The sequence below is a fragment of the Gnatocerus cornutus genome, chromosome 6 (genome assembly GCF_029298725.1).
Source record: "Gnatocerus cornutus isolate USDA-ARS CGAHR chromosome 6, icGnaCorn1.1, whole genome shotgun sequence".
Lineage (NCBI taxonomy): Eukaryota > Metazoa > Arthropoda > Insecta > Coleoptera > Tenebrionidae > Gnatocerus > Gnatocerus cornutus.
Window position 1 is genome coordinate 16,962,657 of NC_142238.1, and position 20,703 is coordinate 16,983,359.

At 38.2% G+C, this 20,703-nt stretch overlaps 1 protein-coding gene across 1 annotated transcript in view; it reads left to right on the forward strand.

Moving 5' to 3' along the window:
* Nucleotides 1–20,703, forward strand: part of foxo (forkhead box, sub-group O) — a 68,303-nt gene that overhangs the window by 43,621 nt on the left and 3,979 nt on the right. The window contains exons 2-5 of the mRNA XM_088038446.1: nt 10,517–10,800; nt 10,893–11,126; nt 13,356–13,533; nt 13,586–14,028. Coding sequence (XP_087894572.1) covers nt 10,517–10,800; nt 10,893–11,126; nt 13,356–13,533; nt 13,586–14,014 — 1,125 coding nt within the window. The 3' untranslated portion in view covers nt 14,015–14,028. The remainder of the gene's footprint in view (nt 1–10,516; nt 10,801–10,892; nt 11,127–13,355; nt 13,534–13,585; nt 14,029–20,703) is intronic.

Sequence of the window (20,703 nt, forward strand, 5' to 3'; positions counted from 1 at the left end):
TTTAGATCTCATTAGAATTCTTTGGATCTGGGAAAATCGACGATATTTTCTTATTTTTTCCGGCATTCTCTCGGATTTCTCTAGAACTATTTAGGACTCTCTAGAGGATTCTTTGCATTCATTTCTTCAAAATTCTTATTGTTTTGTTACATTCTTTTAAGTTCTTCAATTGCTTACTTTTATCAATTCAAGAGGAAGAAAGTAGAAGACACAAATGAAGACAAGAAATACAAAATTGAAAAGACAAAAAAAAGACAAACTAAACTAAAAATTCCATCGAAACAATAAATATCTCGGTCAAGCGGTGAGTTATGTCCGTCTTATCGCGCCACCACAACATGCCATTTATTCCGAACTGGCAGAAACGCAATTTACATACTTGTGCTTTGTAGTCGTCAGATTAAACACTCCATTTTGCATGTTTAGATAAATCCGTTGATCCTTTCAACAAACCCATAAATTTCCCAAAGAATCAGTTTGTAGTCTTATGCGATCCGAATGCATCTTTAATGACCCATGGAGGGTGTAAGTTCTCAATCCATTCCAGAAAAATGATGCACCAAGCGCAGGCGACGGGAAACTTTCCCTCGGTTATGCTAAACACGCCGAACGATTTCGGTTAGTTTCTATGCAAACGGGCGGACATAAAAATGTAACAACTCAACTCCAGTGGTGGCGACTAGAAGAGTTATTAATTAAGCCCCCATAAAAGCGGTAATAAAATACAAGTACGAAATAACGAAACAAATGAGGAACGGGTGCCACGTGCCGGTGTAACGTGATCGGTAAGACGATTACATTGATACCAACCTACGTCTTGGTGACTTATGTTCGTAGCGGTCCTTGTTCGACCTCGGCACTCCTGCCGGTTGCATTCTTGTAATTCTCCTCGTTTCGGTTATCGTGTTTGGCAATGAGAGAACGAGTGGTGACATCACGTTCTTCTCTTCGTAACTGATAAACCAATTCGATCATAAAACGGTACCGGAGATGCACTCATTATCGTTAATTAACTCTTTACTCTCCCTAGCATTACGAATGCTAAACTAAACGGATAATTAACGAGCCGCTCCCTTCCAGCCCGCTAATTTGCTAAATTACTACTATCTAGATTCACGTTTCCATTGTAATCGATGTTGAGCTACAAATCCGTTAAATTCATTTCCAGATTTCTAATAAACGGTGCGTCTGTTAACACCAACCTGAACATGAACGTGCACCATAAATAATTACCTCTTGTGATAAATTATGTATGCGAGCGACACCTTGACTTGACACTGCTTGTAATCCGCGGTTAATCGCTGCCTCCCTCCAAGGATACAAGAGATGTTGCAGCCTCCACTTCGACGACATCCTCATTAACATATCGGGAGCGATTGCGCAGCCAAACCGCCACTACTCTCCTTTCCAAATTTCATTGTCCGATGCGTAGATGCAATCTTCTTATTATAAGTATCCAGAGAGGTAGATAACCAGGCACATTGCGACGATTTGGCATCCGCCCAAACTATGTGAATGTAACGATAAATATTCACCTGACATCCACGAACACGCTATGTGCATATAATATCATTTTTTGCCACTACGATGCGCTTTGAAAATTCATTTATGAAATAAATGTGCGTGTCGAAGGCCCAGAGTTCAAGTTCGGGAATTGCGCGATGCGTCCTGACGACATTATTGTAATTACGAGCGCAAATTTATACGAAAATTTTTATTCGATGTACGAAAAATTCAACGATAATTATCGGTAGTTGGATAAACAAACATGGCTTGGACGAAAAACCGGCCGAACGTTGATTAGCGACGGGGAGATTAATGCAGAAATGTTAATTGCTGAGTGCAATAAGTCCAATAAGACGGGTTTGTGGAATTTCCACGCTCTGGAGGGACTTCTGCGGTGGTTATCATAAACGTCTTTGGTTTTACGGAGTTTGGGGGTTTCAACTAGGTGGTCTTAGGAAGTCGCTGGACCTCGCTCTATTTCATAATGGAACGTATAAGGAATCTCTAATGAAAATTCAGCGCCCCCAAATTTTATTTTTACATATGAAAAGCAAGAAATTCTAAAAAATCGGTTGTTGACCCTAAAATTTTGACTTTTAACGCGAGTTAAAAGGATTAATGCCTCGAAATTTTATTTTTACTATATTCGAAAAATTAGCCAAAATATAAAATTTGATGTAAAATATTGGAAATTTTCATTCCTCCTAAAACAAAAAATTCTAAAAAATCGTTTTCCGGTTCAAAAATTTTGAAATTTGGCAGACTAAATACACGTCTGAAAAGGAGTAATGGAGGCATTCTATTCGTTATAATATTCTCAAGATTAGCGAAAATACGAAATTTAATCTAAAATATGGGAAATTTTTACTTCGTCCTAAATAAAAAAATTCTAAAAAATTGGTTTCTGGCTTTACAGTTTTGAAATTTGGCAGAATAAATACTCGTGTGAAAAGGAGTAATGCCACAAAGTTTCATTCTAATATTCCAAAAATTAGCGAAAATACTAAGTTTAATCTAAAATATGGGAAAATTTCACTTCGACCTCAAACAAAAAATTTTAAAAAATCGGATTCTGGTTTTACAATTTTGAAATTTAGCACACTAAATACACGTATTAAGAGGAGTAATGTCTCACAGTTTCATTCTAATATTCCAAAAATTAGGGAAAATACGAAATTTAATCTAAAATATAGGAAATTTTCACATCGTTCTAAAACAAAAAATTCTAAAAAATCGGTGTCTGGTTCTAAAATTTTGAAACTTGGCGGACTAAATCCGCGTGCTAAAAGTAGTATTGTCTCGAAGTTTCATTCTAATACTCCGTAAATTAGCGAAAATACGAAATTTAATGTAGAATATGTGACATTTTTATTTCGTCCTAAAACAAAAATTTTAAAAAATCAGTTTTCGCTGCTAAAACCTTGAAATTTGCCAGATTAAATACACGTGTTAAAAGGAGTAATTCTTCCAAGTTTCATTCTAATACCACCAGAATTAGCAAAATTACGAAATTTAATTCAAAATATTGAAAATTTTCACTTCATCCTAAAATAAAAAATTCTGAAGAATCAGTTTCTGGTTCTAAAATTTTGAAATTTGACAGACTAAATCCGCGTACTAAAAGTAGTAAGGCCTCCAAGTTTCATTCAAATATTCCCAAAATTAGCGACACAAACATCGAACTAAAACGTCAAAAATATCGGCGTTTTTCTCGCTTCAAAAAGTGAGCACGGACTAACAGAAATTAGTAAAAAAGACCTAAACGCCCTTTTAAGACCGAATTTAAACGTTTCTCAGGGTAATCCCAGTTACGAATGCAACGCATTTCACAATTTTCCCAGCGGGGCGCCTCGCAACGCACTCACAAAGCCCATTTATCTTGACACTTATAGTATCATTATACGAACGAAAGTTATGTTATTGGGACATTAGTAAATTCCCGTTAATTAAACTCCAATCAAAAGCATGCATATTCCGGATCGCCCAGACGTCATAATTAGCTGCGTGTCTCGTCCTTAACCTGGATCTCACCTCGTGGGGGCGTCTCTGCCCCGTTCGGCGCCTGTAGCAGTCTGATGGTGAACAAAAGGCTGCGAAGGCGCCACACAGACTTTAGGTTTCAGATTAATGGATCATTTTTCTTCCCTTCCGAACGACGTAACACCAACCCTTCTCTTTCTGACAGTCGCGATCTCCGGGGCCATGCCTAATCCGGAGAAAGCCAAACTACCTGCTCTTAATAAAGCAGTTTATGCGGCGGCGTCCCGATCGCCGAAACGACGATAGCAGTAAAATACACCCAAACTATCCTGTGTTCTTCCCAACTTTCCCCCATAAAAATAAAACTGCGCCTGGATGAAGGAACTGATAACTCGCCGGCTCCAACAGGATGGCGCTCCGGCACATCGCGTTTTTGCGGGCCCGGCATCGAAATTAAAAGCGGCGTCACGTGTTGAGGATGCTAATATCTAATATCCACGGTCAGATTACGGTATCGAGGGGTGTAAGACGCGGATATAAAACACGTCGAGGAGAATCGCCCGTCATTAATCACTGGCGATTGTACCAACATCGATTAGCGAGCTCTCCTCTTCTCCATCCCGAAGTTATTAATTATTTTTGCCATCAAAAGGAAATACTGTTCTTTTCTCCCGCCGTCTTATATTTCGTGGAGTAGGTGCAAATTACAATAATCCAAAAAGCATCAATTTTGTCTCGTCACTTTTTGTACATCAGCTCGCTCTAACAGGGAATTTCTTCATAATCATATTGTAATGCGAATTTATAAATGGTCTTGGAACGCTAGTTACGCGACGAAATTTCGCGCAAACATCCATTCAAGCGAATACTTCATATTTTAAATTAATCATCGCCAACTACTTATAATGACACTGAAAATTTCCCGGTGTGTTGGCACCACTGTCCACAGCTCTGTTTTTCTTTCGCTACAATAACAGGCCTGCCAACATCGACAAACATCACCAAAAAAATAAAATAAACAATAATAATCGTTAATCAGGTGAAATATTCATGTTGCATGTATCAATCGATTTTGACTAAATACCTGCTGCACATTTAAACGGAATTCTGTCCGACTTTTGTGGAAATTTGTTGTTTTTTATTGGTTGGTACACGCGGCGGCAAAAGAAATGAACTTTGTTAATGTGCACTATGTTCTTTTACACGGCCGTGGAGTTTTGGCACTTTTAATTGCGAAAATGGGAAATCGACCAAATTACATTTGGAAAAATTTGTCCCTGTGGCAAAATTTGAATCCCTCAGAACTCTTATTTATTGACATACCGAAAAAATCAAGACAGTTTAGGATTTTGCTTCAAATTCTGCGTCAAATGAGCACAAATAACTCAAGTTTGCTCCAAAACAAGCGAGAAATCTACCGATGATATTCACGGCCGTGTAAAAAAACATAGTGCGCATTAACTAATATCACTAGTTTGACTATTTAACAACAAATTTGTTTTATCATTACTACCCGCTGAGAGTTTACTACAGCTCGTTTGTTAAAAAAATGGAAACAATTGTCTAATTTACCGTGTGTGAAATGAATAGCGGAAGCGAGGTGCGGCAGTCCCTTCGCGACTGTCACCCGCCGTGTTTTGACCTCATCAGTCATAAATGCACGAGTCTGACAAGTCCAATGATGCCCCCTTTGTAATCGATAAACTCGTGTTTTTGCTGTGGTAACTCCTCCATCTTCTAATGATACTCGTCGAACATCTTCCTTCCGAATTAACAACGTTCTTGTCCGAAGAAAACATGCAGATGTAGATATAATAACGAGTCGAATTGACTCAGATTTGTTTATTTTCGTCGCGACTGACAATAGTGACCACAGGTTCCCTCACACATGTTTGCGGAAGGAAGCGGTCTTGATTGTCGATGATAAAAGTTTCTCAAAACCTTGAAAGTATTTCGGTGTCGTTGTGGTTACAAACAGATAGAAATATGGACAAGTCCTGACAATATTCTCCTCCCGATGATAACGATATTGCTTGAGGTTTCCTTTTCGCTATCTACATCTTTTCATGCAAAAGTAAATGCAAAAATTTGAAAAGAATGATCTTTCGACTAGCTACGGATTTACAAAGCTGCTTTGATGCTTTTGTGCTAATCTTTTTTGATGTTTTCGGCTGAAATATCGCCGAGAAAATGTGCCACTGGCAAAAACAAAACGGTGGATTTTCGGCGTTTTGCTCGCGCGAAAAAGTGAGCACGCACTAACAAAAAAAAAAAAAAATGGAATTTTGGCGCTAATGCTCCGCTAAATGGGTAATGTTATCTAGTAACAATTGTTTAATCATTTGTCCTATTCACTGTCCCTGTCGGTGGCGTTAAATTTTAATCACGCAGTGACGTGCGGGCAAATTAAATTTTCATTAAAAATACGAGCAGGCACTTTACTATCAACATATAAAATGCGGAATCCGAGTCCCGGACTTGCAAACAAGAAGTGAATTATTTGTAGGAGCGCATCAAACAAGATATCACTAATTGAGATCAATTAAAGAGGTTAAATAGATGTAATAGTGGTTAGTGAAATGTGTAATTGACGTAGAGGCCGGTAGTTGCAGCATGCGATGCTGGTAGACAAGTGCAATGCACTGCAATTCGATCAAGTTTCGACACACGTTCCGAAGGTGGCAGCCCACTCAATAAAGAATTCTCAGATCAATCTGTATAAACTGCTGGCTGGAAGATCCCCAGCTAATTTCGTTTCCGCAGAAGGAGCAACATTATATCTATTGAATTAATCCGATAACCAATGTCAGATATGGAGCCTCGGAAATGGCTCCATCCACAATTTTCTAGCTTGTTCCGTACGAACAAAAATCCTCTATTGCTTTATGCTCCCGGAGTTATAATAAGAAGACACAGCGTCGCAGTTCTGTCTAGGAATGGCCCTTTACTCATGTTAACCCCAAGGTTTCGGTATCGAACTGCAAGTCCCCTTTAGCAACAGCGCTCTCATGTGGAGTTATAATGTGCCCCAATTCAACTCGCTATCCCTCTTATTCTCTTGGAATTACTTTCACCCCCGCCAAGACGCCGTGCAGAAAACGGACGCCACTGCATTCATAATCCGTACCGGCCACAATGACAACACAGGTAAAAATCCTACGACCTTGGCGAGCGAAAGGGTAAAGTGGGCGATCAAAAAGTCCAAAAAATTTCCTTATATAATTGGATGCATAAATGAGACGGCATTTTTTTTTTCTGACACGAGTAATGAATCAAAACGTCTCGGACGAGTTTTTCGTCCGGTGGATGATGTCTATTAAATTCGCTACCACGACACGTGTTTCAGCAACGAGGCCGTCATCTTCATGAAGGGCTTTTAACGAAACTGGGAATATTTTATTCGGCCCGATAAAAATAAACTAATTGTTTTAGAATTCCGCCCACGACGCATTCCTTGCTCTCGGCTAATAAATATGTTGACACAAAAATAACCGGTGGAAGTCCGATAAATTCGCTTTATTTTTCGATCATCGGTCATATTTTACCAGTTGTACAGTCAGGGGCAAAAAAACGAGCTCGCAACGAGGTGTAGTACACTCACTAAAAACTTAATATTTGTGATAATTTGTTAATTCGCACTATGTTTTTTTACACAGCCGTGGATTTACTTTTGGATGAAGCTTGAGTTATTTGTGCTCATGTAACGCAGAATTTTACGCTGAATCCATTTTATTTTATTTTATTCGGTACGTCTACAAATAATTAGGTTGTGGCAGATTAAAATTTTGGATAATTGTCAAAGAGTCAAATTTTTTAAACTGTAATTCGATAGATTTCTCGCTTATTTTCGGACCAAACTTAAGTTATTTTCACCGATTTTCATCTACTTGTTTTACATAATCTCAAAATACTTTTCAGAAATTATTAAGTAGCCTCTGATCTACGTCGACTGGATCGCTGACGGGACAAAATTTCTTGTTTAATTTCTAGACTATCTAAACCTTCTTCAGTCATTTTCTCGCTAATTTATGGAGCAATCTTTAACTATTCGTGCTCATTTGGCGCAGAATTTCACGAAGAATCCAAAACTGGGCGATATTTTCACGTATGTCAATAAATAACTGATTTAGAAGCGTTTCTCGTATAAACCTCGATATTTCGCTTATTTTCGTACCAAAATTTGAACTATTGGTGCTCATTTATCGCAGAATTTTACGCTGAATCCAAATTCAAAGCGAAATATCTCGACTAAGTCCGACAAATAAAAAGAAACGGTTTTTGCCACCAATTTCGCAATTTTCTAGTTAAGAATTCGTTCCTAAATTTCCCGAAAATTAAAACTTTTAAACTTCTCCCGTCGATATCTCGCTTATTTTTCAAGAAAATTCGCGATATTAGGGCTCATTTTACGCAGAATTTCGCCCAGATTCTAAATCCGGCCTCAAAATCCCCGCCCGACAACAAAAAAGTGAGAAATCAGCCGAAGAAATCCACGGCTGTGTAAAAAAACATAGCGCGCGTCAACAAATTAAAGTATACAAATAAAAATTTTTGCTGCCGACTGTCCAACAAATTTTGTTTGACCTCTTTTTCATTAAGAAAGACAAATTAGCTGCATTCGGTCGTCAATTTGTGGGCGTTTGGAATTAAGGAACACCCACAAGTGCCGTGTTAGGCCAGGACGTACGTTCCAGGGACGAAAAATCTCGAAAAAATCCTACAGATACGTGCGTAATCACATTTGATTTTCGTGCACGCGAAAGCTAAATAGTTGATAAAGTACAAGTCGAGAGTTTTCCGCGCTCGTTCGTAACAACTTCAAAGTAATTGCTCTCTCCGAATTATTCACGCGCTCTTTTGATGTCGAGGCTACGAGTAGATCACCGGTAGATTACAGATAAGTGACTGTAATCGGTCACCTGTAATCTGCATACATTCTCCGTGGAATAATTCATCTTGTTTTGGAGAAAGAACGGGACGAATTTCCCCGAGTAATTAGGAGGGAATAGTTGCTCAGCTATGTCGCTGCGGTAGATTCCTTTTGCGCCAAAAAAATTGAAACAGCAATGTTCGGTGAATAGTTGACAGTTGGCGCCCGGTTCAAGGTGCGAGTTTGGGAGCGGGAGGTGCGAAGGGGTGGCGAACAGACGCCTAGGCGACGCCTGAAAGTCGAGGCGCCTGCCCCTGACTGCTTACTTGATCTTTTAATCCCGACATACGCGTTGGAAATTAATCACCCCCCTCATACATTCTGTTCTTGCATTGTACGTCAAAAGCCTTAATGAATTATTCATTAATCTATGTGGATTCTTACAATTTTAGCTACTTACACAGTATTATATTAATTACTTGGAGGAGTGGGCGAGCGTCTAATGAATAATGCCATCGAGAACAGAAAAGAGGCGGATTAGCGAATTTCGAACTTGATCATGTAGGCAACCAATTATACATGCGAAAATTCTTTTCTTTTTTAACACTATTATTATTTTCTATTATAGCCTGTAACTTTTACAGTTTTAAGAATATTGTGATGAAATTTAAGGAAGTTATTACTACAGGCTTTCTAATTAACTCCAAATCTCAAAATTGTTGAGCAAAAAATGCAATTTTTTGGATTCTTTTTCTGATAAACTGAAAAGTTGTAAGAGTTCATATTATAGCCTGTAGTTTTGAAATTTGTAAAGGTCTTGTAATGAAATTAAGGGAGGTTACCACTAAGGGCCTTGTAATTAACTGTGCCAAATCCTAAAATAATAGCGCAAAAAAGACAAATTTTGTAATTTTTTGATCAAATAAATTCAATTATTTTCTATTATAGCCTGTAATTTTTAAAATTTTAGCAATATAGCAACGAAATTTACGGAAATTACTACTTGGAGCCTTCGTATTAATTGTACAAATTTTCAAAATTCTAGAGCAAAAAATACAATTTTAATGAATTGAAAAGTTGGAAGAGTTAATGATAACCTGTAATTTTGGACTTTTTAAAATTTTGTGATGAAATTTAGGGAGGTTATCACTTCGGGCCTTCTGATTAAGGGTGCCAAATTTTAAAATTATACACCAGAAAAGACAAATTTTGAAAATTTTTCATTTTTTAGGCAGCCAAAAAATTCTAGATTTTCTATTATAGCCTGTAATTTTTGAAGTTTTAGGAATATAACAATGAAATTTACGGAAGTTACTACTTAGGGTCTTCTGATTAACTGTGAAAAATCTCAAAATTGTAGAGCAAAAATTTTAGAGGAAGCGAAAAAATCAATTATTTTCTATTATAGTCTGTAATTTTGAAAGTTTTTGCAATATTGCAATGAAAGTTACGGAAATTACTGCCTTGGGGACTTGGGGTATATTGTCTCAGGCCGAAAAGGGACGAAAATTGGTCCCGGTCGCCGTCCCAAAAAAAAAAAAATTAATTTGTTATAAAATATTATTTCATTTTGTGGTCCGCCGTCAATAAAGTAGCTTATAAAACTTTGATTGCTACTCCGGCCATTTTCATTTATTACCTTCCACCTCGTTTCTTATTATCGCCCGCTTTTACGACGTCCCGAATTTTGAACCGATTCATATTCGAACTGTGGGGACATTTAAATGTTATATATTCTCCCATACTGAGTTATGGACGCATAAAAGTACAACTTAACTTTGATTGGTATCAGTTGGAAGTTTGCGGATTTAATTCGAGCATCCCAGTGGAGTTTTACTGCGAAGATCTGAATATAAAGCGCTCCGCCATTTGCATAATCATATGTGGGGTTACCTGGGCGCCGCGACGCCCGCACGGTCAAACGCACTTGACTTAACATTTTGGATTTTCCTTCGAGGCGCCGCGACGCCTGCGTCCGTATATCACCGCCGCTGCTATCTTAGGTGAACTGTCTCGTTAGCGACCGGCGGGCGACATAAATCAGTTCGGATAAAAGTGAGGACCTAATGGCCGCAGGTGGGCCATAAACGTTCTCTTCAGATATTCATAATTCAAACATTACGTCCGCGGAGGCTTAACCGAATCGCTTCTTCCTTGCAGAACTCCATCCGCCACAACCTGTCGCTGCACAACCGCTTCATGCGCGTGCAGAACGAAGGCACCGGCAAGTCCTCCTGGTGGATGATCAACCCCGACGCCAAACCGGGGAAGTCCGTCCGCCGAAGAGCCGCCTCAATGGAAACTAGTAAATTCGAAAAGCGCCGCGGCCGCGTAAAGAAGAAGGTGGAACTGATGAGGAACGGCGCCCTCCCCGACACCACCCCTAGTCCCAGTTCGTCCGTTTCGGAGAGCCTCGACCTCTTCCCGGAATCGCCCATCCACAGGTAGGTGCACAGTCACTTCCGTTAATTGCTTTGTTATCTCGGCGAATTCTCATTACGATCTGCGATTAAAAAACTCTTTTTCGTTCTCTTAGTGGCGCCGGCTTCCAACTTAGCCCAGACTTCAGACCTCGAGCTTCCTCAAACACGTCCTCTTGTGGTCGATTGTCGCCGATACCGGCAGTCGTGGGGGTCGAACCCGACTGGAGTTCGTCCACACAGTTCAATTCGGCGAACTACAGCCCGGAAATGCCCGGCAACTACTCGCCCGACCAGCTGGCGGGCAACCTCGAGCAGGGCATGAAACTCCAACCGGACGCCTATCTGGGGTGAGCTTCTGCTGCTTTGATTTGTTGATGCGAACTATGTTCTTAGCCGATTTCTCGCTTATTATCAGGGCTCATTCGACGCAGAATTTCGCGAACATTCCAAATCCGGTCCCGAAATCCCACTTGTAAAGCAAAAACGACAAATTTTGGAAATTTTTAATTTTAAAGGGTGCCAAAAAATTCAGTTATTTTCTATTATAGCCTGTGATTTTAGAATTTTTAGTAATATTGCAATGAAATTTACGGAAATTACTACTTGGGGCCTTCCTATTGACGCTACAAAATTTCAAAACTGTAGAGAAATAAATACAATTTTTAGAAATTTTTCTTTTCAGAATGAACTGAAAAGTTGGAAGAGGTCGTATTATAGCCTGTAATTTTGGAATTTTTACGAATATTGTGATGAAATTTGGGGAGGTGACCTCTTCGGGCCTTCTGGTTAACTGTGCCAAATCTTAAAATTATAGAGCAAAATCGACAAATTTCGAAAATTTTTGATTTTAGAGGGTGCCAAAAAATTCAGTTCTTTTCTATTATAGCCTGTAATTTTAGAAGTTTTAGCAATATTGCAATAAAATTTACGGAAATTACTACTTGGGGCCTTTTTATTGACGCTACAAAATTTCAAAACTGTGGAGAAAAAAATACAATTTTTAGAAATTTTTCTTTTCAGAATGAACTGAAAAGTTGGAAGAGGTCGTATTATAGCCTGTAATTTTGGAATTTTTACGAATATTGTGATGAAATTTGGGGAGGTGACCTCTTCGGGCCTTCTGGTTAACTGTGCCAAATCTTAAAATTATAGAGCAAAATTGACAAATTTTGAAAATTTTTGATTTTAGAGGGTGCCAAAAAATTCAGTTCTTTTCTATTATAGCCTGTAATTTTAGAAGTTTTAGCAATATTGCAATAAAATTTACGGAAATTACTACTTGGGACCTTCGTATTAATTGTACAAATTTTCAAAATTCTAGAGCAAAAAATACAATTTTAATGAACTGAAAAGTTGGAAGAGTTAATTATAACCCGTAATTTTGGACTTTTTAAAATTTTGTGATGAAATTTAGGGAGGTTATCACTTCGGGCCTTCTGATTAAGGGTGCCAAATTTTAAAATTATAGACCAGAAAAAACAAATTTTGAAAATTTTTCATTTTTAAGGCAGCCAAAAAATTCTAGATTTTCTATTACAGCCTGTAATTTTTGAAGTTTTAGGAATATAACAATGAAATTTACGGAAGTTACTACTTAGGGTCTTCTGATTAACTGTGAAAAATCTCAAAATTTTAGAGCAAAAATGACAAATTTTGGAATTTTTTTTTTTAGAGGAAGCCAAAAAATTCAATTATTTTCTATTATAGTCTGTAATTTTGAAAGTTTTTGCAATATTGCAATGAAATTTACGGAAATTACTACTTGGGGCCTTCCTATTGACGCTACAAAATTTCAAAACTCTAGAGAAAAAAATACAATTTTTAGAAATTTTTCTTTTCAGAATGAACTGAAAAGTTGGAAGAGGTCGTATTATAGCCTGTAATTTTGGAATTTTTACGAATATTGTGATGAAATTTGGGGAGGTGACCTCTTCGGGCCTTCTGGTTAACTGTGCCAGATCTTAAAATTATAGACCAAAATCGACAAATTTCGAAAATTTTTGATTTTAGAGGGTGCCAAAAAATTCAGTTCTTTTTTATTATAGCCTGTAATTTTAGAAGTTTTAGCAATATTGCAATAAAATTTACGGAAATTACTACTTGGGACCTTCGTATTGACGCTACAAAATTTCAAAATTCTAAAGCAAAAAATACAATTTTTGGATTTATTTTTTTTTAGAAAACTTAAAAGTTGATAGAGTCCATAATTATAGCCTGCAATTTTGGAATTTGTAAGGATATTGTGATGAAATTTAAGGAAGTTACCACTTCGTGCCTTCTGGTTAACTGTGCCATCTCAAAATTATAGGGCAAAAAAGGCAAATGACGCCGTCACCTGGGGTGACCTTCTGCAACTTTGATTTGTTGATGCGCAATATGTTCTTGGCCAATTTCTCGCATATTTTCGGCTCACTCGACGCAGAATTTCGCGAGGATTCCAAATCCGTTCTCGAAATCCCAATCCGACAACAAATAACCGAGTTTGCGAACATAGTGCGCATCAACAAATAAGTATACTGCCCCGCTTGATTGTGTCGCCCGGTTCTTTTGGTGGTGTTCAACGAGTGTCTTTGCAGGTACATCAACGGGCAGACGCCACAGCAGCCGCCACCTCCATACACCGCCCCCTACGAACAATTCCCCGGCCGCAGAGAGATCAACTCGTTACACGCCACCTCGCCGTACGGCCTCTCGCAGTGCCCCATCCATCGTCCGCATTCGTGTTCCTGTATGCAAGTCCAGTGTAAAGTAGAGGTGAGCACCTTACTGTTTTGAAGTCGGTTGTTCTATTCGGCGCTTCTTTCAGAGCATGTCTCCAGCAGGCATGTCGCCTTCGTACCCCCATTCGGAGCCGTCTCCGGACTCCCACAACAGTCAATATTTGATAAACCGAAGCACGATGCCGAGGCCGTCGTCGAACAGTCCTCCTCTAACCCCACAACCGGCCCAGGGCACGCCCTCCACTATGATGGGGCAGCTGATGGGCGCGTTAAACAGTAGCACCGTACTAGACGATTTAAACATCAACGTGGAGTCGTTCCAAGGAGGATTTGACTGCAACGTCGAAGAACTGATCAAGCACGAATTGAGCATGGAAGGGAGTCTGGACTTCAACTTCCCCAACCAGCAACAGACTGTCCCACCGCCAGAGACCATTTCGGGGATCAGCAACTCGCAGCCCAGCGCGCCTCCACCATATTCGACGACGGTGACGACGCCGTCGTGGGTGCATTAACGAACGCAGTCTTGGTGAGCTAAACTCCACTCTTCTTGCGCGCGAAGCGAGCCAAGCGTGAATAAACAGAACGTTAATTAAACTTGATAAATGAACAATCGACGAGGTATTTTTTAACACGAGCAAATCAATCAAAGAAGAAAAAGAACGCGCGACCGCCGCTGATTGAAAGATCGAGCCATTCATGACGGCCGCAGCTAATTTTAATTATTTTCAAAGTTTTAGCGTAGCGCCTGGCCGAGACATAGTAAACACGATGGTAATTTGCAGTCTTACACTCGGTTAACCTCGACTCAATGGATCAATCAAAACATTGTCAAACATTATAAATTAAACATGAGCGGCTTACGACTTTACAACTATCGATTGCGTAGTTCACAAGGGCTCTACGTATGCACCCCAATTTCCGGTCATTAATCTGCACATGTGATTACGAAACGGTGAATTTTAACGGCCGATTTCTCCAGAATCAGCCGATGGGTCTTGATGGAAATTTATTGTTTTACGGTTTTCGATCGCTAGGTTGCAAATTCAGTTTGTTTATAAGGATAATCGACAATTTTTGGTTAAAATTTAGGTGATTTTTTAACGAGTTTTTTTTCATATTTCTACTGACTTCTCCAGAATTAACCGTTGAAACTTCATAAAAGCTCACACTTTGTTGTATTTGCACCTCTACTCTGCGATTTCAGTCTCAAAAACAGTCTATCTATAGCAGAAATCGCCATGTTGGTCCAAATTTAGGCGTTTTTCTGTCGAATTTTGCATATTCTTTGCCCATTCGAGCTGATTTCTCCAGAATCAAGCGTTGGATCTTGACAAAAACTGGTTTGCTAGCGACAAAATTTCGGCGTTTTTCTCGCTTCAAAAAGTGAGCACGACCCAACACAAATTAGCAAATATTGGAAACTTTTATTTTGTCCCAAAACAAAAAATTCTAAAAAGCCGAAAAAAAGTGGTACGACGCTGTAAATCACAGCCCACTAGACTTGATATTGGGTCAACGACTTGAATGTTTGATCTCTCTTATCAGGAATTATAAGTTTTCCGAACATGTAATAAAACAGATCTACAAATCCTTATCACTGATAAGCCGCGTGTGTTAAGCCCTTTTACCTTGACATTTATTTGTCTCCAGTCGGACGCAATGTATTACTTTTGGCAGGTACAACCGGAAGAATTATAGCGCGACAGCTCTTCACACTAGGCGAGTTTTCTATTCGAACAATCGGATGTTGCACCCCAGCCGCATTAATCTCGGTTAGATATGCATTAAACAAATCGTCGGCGGTGACTTGGAGACGGCGCATTCATCATCGGTCCCCGGCGAGGCTTGTCATCGCGGTTGCAATTTTTCGGAGGTCCCCCGATTAACAATTGCCGCCGCCGCCGCCACCGTGAATTAAGCGAGTCAGGCCGGCGAGTGTCAAATTTTAATAATTTCCGTCGCACGCGTGTAACTTTAACGCCGCCACACATTTTACTGCTCAATTATGCGCCTTCCCCGGGTACTTGTCAACTTATCAAGAGGCCCGAAATTGTCAGCTCTTTAAATTTTATATTCAATTTTCCCAGATAGAAATTTGATTACCGCTCGTCTAGGACAAGTCGTAACCTCTAAGAAGCGAAAAAGTTTCTTTGAAATTCTTATGACAGAGTTTAGGAAGTCGGGAAAATTAATGCTCTTAGCTTATCGAGTTCAGTAGAGGACGGCTTTTTCAGGGGGAATTTCGGTGCATATTTAATGAAAACGACAAGGCGAAATCTTTCGCCGTTTTCATAATCGCGAGAAAGAAAATCATTAAAAACGTACGCGATCTGCGGGACATGAGGGAAAAATTGCAGAAACATTATTTATACGGTGGAAAACTGACAGATTTTCATTGAAATGGATGCGAACGCATTTTTAACCTTTTCACTGCGCAATGTTTTTTGGAAAATTTTGTAACTGTGCGCGGATTGTCAGCTTCTGCGACAATATACGTTCCGAGCAGTTGATCGCTGTTTTGCCTTGGCGTCTATTAACGTCTTGAGCACTTGTCCGATTAACTAGTTTTAAAAATGTTCATAGAGATTTTAATTTTCCACAACGTCAATATAAATATTAAACAAGGTAACATTGAGATGAGAGCTGATTATTATGGTGATATTACCTGGCCCTTAGTTCGGACCTACTTTTAAACTGCGTGGATAAAAAAATGCATGGAATAGATTTCAAATGAATTTTAGTCGTAGACGGATATATACGTTCTGAGCAAGGAACGGTAAAAAAAATGTATTTAAAAAAATTAAAGCTATTGTGACTGTGTATTCCTAAGAGGTAGATAACCATATTTGCGTCTTCAAAAAATTATGTTTTGAGCAGTTGACCACTTCTTAATCAATGCGAATATATACGTTCGGAGCAGTTTGAGCGAAATATTATTTTGCGGATTTTTCCGGGCCGAGCAGTGTAAAGGTTAAAGAGGAAAAATTATAAATTCTAGTTACTTCGCTCATTTTCAGACTATTATTATGACACCCGTTCTAAAATTCAAGTTAAACTAAACTAAATTTTGTTGGTGCGTGCTCACTTTTTGAAGCGACAAAAACGCCGGAATTTTTACTCCAATTGTTTGAATCTATTGACTGTCTCCTGCAAAAATAGGAGGTTCCCGACGGGTTATTCGGTTATTTTTCAGTGCTTGCTTTCAAAAGTTCCTAACTTTCGTAATTTTAGAAATACAAGAATAAAATTTTGTTACTACTTTGTTACTACTACTGTTACTACGACAAAGTGAAAATTTCCAATATTCCACATTAAATTTCGTATTTTCGCTAATTTTCGGAATATCAAAATGAAACTTGCAGGCATTACTCCTTTTGAAACGCTTATTTAGTCCGCCAAATTTCAAAATGTTATAACCAAAAACCGATTTTTTAGAATTTTTCGTTTTCGTTGAAACTTGCAGGCATTACTCCTTTTAACACGCATATTTAATCCGCCAAATTTAAAAATGTTAGAACCAGAAACCGCTAAAAGCGAGGTCCACAGATTTCCGAAATCCTCCGACTTCCCCGGGCCACCATTTTTTTTATTAGTTTTCATCCAAAAACGAATTGTATTTACTCGGCGTTACATTTTATGTGATTTGCTGATTAATTTACCGGCTAATAAAGCATTATTTCACCGTTTATATGCCCACGGTAATTAAATCGATGTTAATCATTTCACATTTTTCATTGTTTTCACAAATATGTACACAAAATCGTCGTATTTTACCAAAACCGAAGGTGCAAATTGGCGCAAGTAGCGAAATAATTGATTGATTGATCTTTGTCGTCGTCTCCCTCAGAAGTGCACACAATTTGGTATGCGCAATAAAATCTTCTAACGTCATTAGCATTTATAATCTCTCCAGTCGTAACTTAGTTTGTCCCGCGCAGAATAAAAAGAAACGAAATACGTCTCTCGTCGGGATTTCCCCTCGACCGAAAACCTAATTGCGTTCCGTCATTACCGGTAAAAGCGGCATCTTTTTAAAACCCGCCTGTTGTTTATAGTTTCCGTGTTGCGGTGTAACAAGTTGTTGGCCGGCGCTACCACCATCTCCAGATGGTTCTTGAGCAATACAAACAATACGGCCACAACAAAATCATCCCTGGAAATCGGAGCGAGCAGAGAATTGAACTGAAACAGAACTAACTTGTTGCACAGGCTCGCCGCCTTTGACCATGTAAACAAGCTTTTTGCCCCCCGTCCTAATCATTCGAATTCATTTGGAAATTAGCAAAATCTCGCGTGGAAATTCAACCCGGAGCCCCGGAGCGCCGGAGTTTTGATTTGTTTGTTGCATATAGTTTGAAGATTGCGTCGTTTCGTCGCTAACAAGCGAAGCTTTTCTCAACTACTTCCAATCTAAAGAAGACCTTCAATGCAATGCGAGCGCAACAGTATAATGCAATCAATTACAATTGGCAGAGCTGCCGATAAATTCCCGGAAGATGTCGTTAGAATCTGAGACCGTTCGTCATTTGTTGTAACCGTTCCAATTGGCTGATTGTTCCCATTACTCTGAATTACCGACTGGCGAAATTTGCCGCCTTTGCGCACTTCTGCGTTATTAATTACATTATTGGGACTCTTAAAAAGTCGAATTTACGCCCTTCGGAAAACTGCGAAAATCTGAGAAAATATTTTCAATTTCTTCATAAACGAAGTTTCTCGTGTTGTCAGGATTCTAAACCTTCAGTCTCTTATAATTTGAATTTTTGACGTATTGAAAGTTCAAGATGTGACACAAAAATGGGGCCACTTTTAAAGGTCAAATTTTGCGGGAAATTGAAAACGAAACTTGATTTTTATGTAAAATCCTGGAATTTTCGACAAATTTTAGGTTTTAGACACAAGCTGGCGGCCACTGCCAAGTCAAATTTTGCGGGAACTTTGAAAAACAATTTTTTTTCATTTTTAACGTTCAGGTTTTGCGGGGAAATAAAAAAGAAACTTGATTATTTCTTTAAAATCCTGGAATTTTGGGCAAATTTGAAGTTTTTTGACACTTTCATCGCCAAATTCGGGAATTTTCGTCACACTTCAAGTTTTTGGCACACGATAGCACCACTTTTCAGTTTTATTGTCAAATTTTTGCGGGAATTTAATCATAAACTTGATTTATCCTCAAAATCTTACAATTTTCGAAAAATTTGAAATTTTTGACACAAGATGACGTCACTGCTAAGTTAAATTTTAAGGGAAATTTAAAAAGAACCTTTTTTTTCTATAAAATCTTGGAATTTTTGACAAATTTGATACGATGGCGCCACTTTTAAGTCAAATTGTGCGGGAAATTTAAATAGAAATTCGATTTTTACGTAAATTTTGGAATTTTTGACTGTTTTACCGTCAAAGTTTTTGACAGTTTGAAGTAATTTTTTTTCTTGAAAATTTAAACAGGAAGTTGTTTTTTCCGCACAATCTTGGAATTTTCGACAAATTTGAAGTTTTTAATACAAGATGGCGGGAAGTTTTAAAAAAAACGATTTGTCTGAAAAATTTTTTAATTTTCGATAAATTTGACTTTTTTGGTCAAGTTTTGTGGGAAATTTGACAATTAACTTGATTTTTTTCGTGAAAGTTTGGAATTTTGGACAAATTTTTAATTTTTGCCAAAAGATGACGCTACTTTTAAGTCAAAGTTTAAGGAAAATTTGAAAAAAAAGGTGTTTTTTCTCCAAAATCCTGGAATTCTTGACAAATTTTCAAGTTTTTGGCACAAGATGGCGTCAGTTTAAAGTCAAATTTTGCGGGAAATTTAGAAAAAGCTTGAATTTTCCGTGAAATCCCGAAATTTTTGTCAAATTGTAAGATGGCACCACTTTAAACGAGAAGTTTTGCGGGAAATTTAAAAAAAGTTGATTTTTCATAAGTAACATAATATAACAAGAGAGCTCGAAATTGTCGCAAATTTTTCCGACAGACGAGTAGTTTTTTCGACGATCAATTGCACGAGTGAGTGAAGCCGAACGAAACCAACTACGAGTACTGGAGGAAACATTTCCCACAATTTCGAACTGACAGATCGCGTGGTATTTCCGCGTTGAAATTTCACTAGTGAAATTTTCAGAAAAGTTTGTTGTGATTGGTTGATTTAAAAAAATAAATGTCTCCGATCGGTCGAATCTATAGGAGTTAAATTCTCAATACAATCTTGGAATTTTGCAGAAATTTGAAGTTTTTGACATTTTTTAACGTTAAGTTTTGCGGGAAATTTGAAAAAAAACTTGAATTTTTCGTGAAATCCTGGATTTTTTGTTAAATTTTGTGGGAAATCTGAAAAAATAATTTGATTTTTCCTAAAAATTCTGGAATCTTTGAGAAATCTGAAGTTCTGCCACAAGACGGCGCCACTTTTAAAAGTCAAATTTTCAGATCTTTGTAGAAAACGTAAAAATCTCATGATTCGAAGCAAGAAACTAAAAATCTTCGATTCAAGAAAAGAAAAACGCTGAGCCCGAAATCCGCAAATTCAAGAAGAGATAATTACAATACGAACTAGTGTCGAATAGTGGCGGAGGGCCGATCGCCGCATAAAAAATGTAGGCCTCGTGCTATAAATAAGAGAATGCACATAAAAACTTGAATGTAGTATTGAATGAAGCAATAAAATTCTCGCCACAAAAGACAGTATTTTATATCAGATGCAAGAAATAAAATCGATGATTCGGAGGCCATAACACTAGTCACGATGTATTCGATACACCCCCAACATTTCCATGTCTAGACCACAAAGATGTTGATGAAGTTATAAGCATAGACTTCCCCTCTCATCGTTCAATTTCACAGCTGAAGCATAATCAATAATCGGGAAAAAGTGTGTGATTGTGTTTGGTTTACGTTTAGCGCGGAAAGTCTCTGAAAAGTCCAGATTTCAATTTAAAAATTAAAGCCAAGTTTTCGAGTATCCGCCGACTTTACGAGGACACATAAAAATACAAAATCGCTCGCTCATAACATTAAAATGTTAACAGAGGGCGGTGAATATATTTATAATATAATTTACATAATGCACGTTATTGAACTGTTCGGAAATATTTGAAAAGTTTATAAAGCGCGAAGGCCGTCTCCAAGCACTTACAGAGATTAATGTAAAGGCATAAAACCCCAGAAAGACAGATAAATTGATATATAGAGATGCGCACGTAGATTG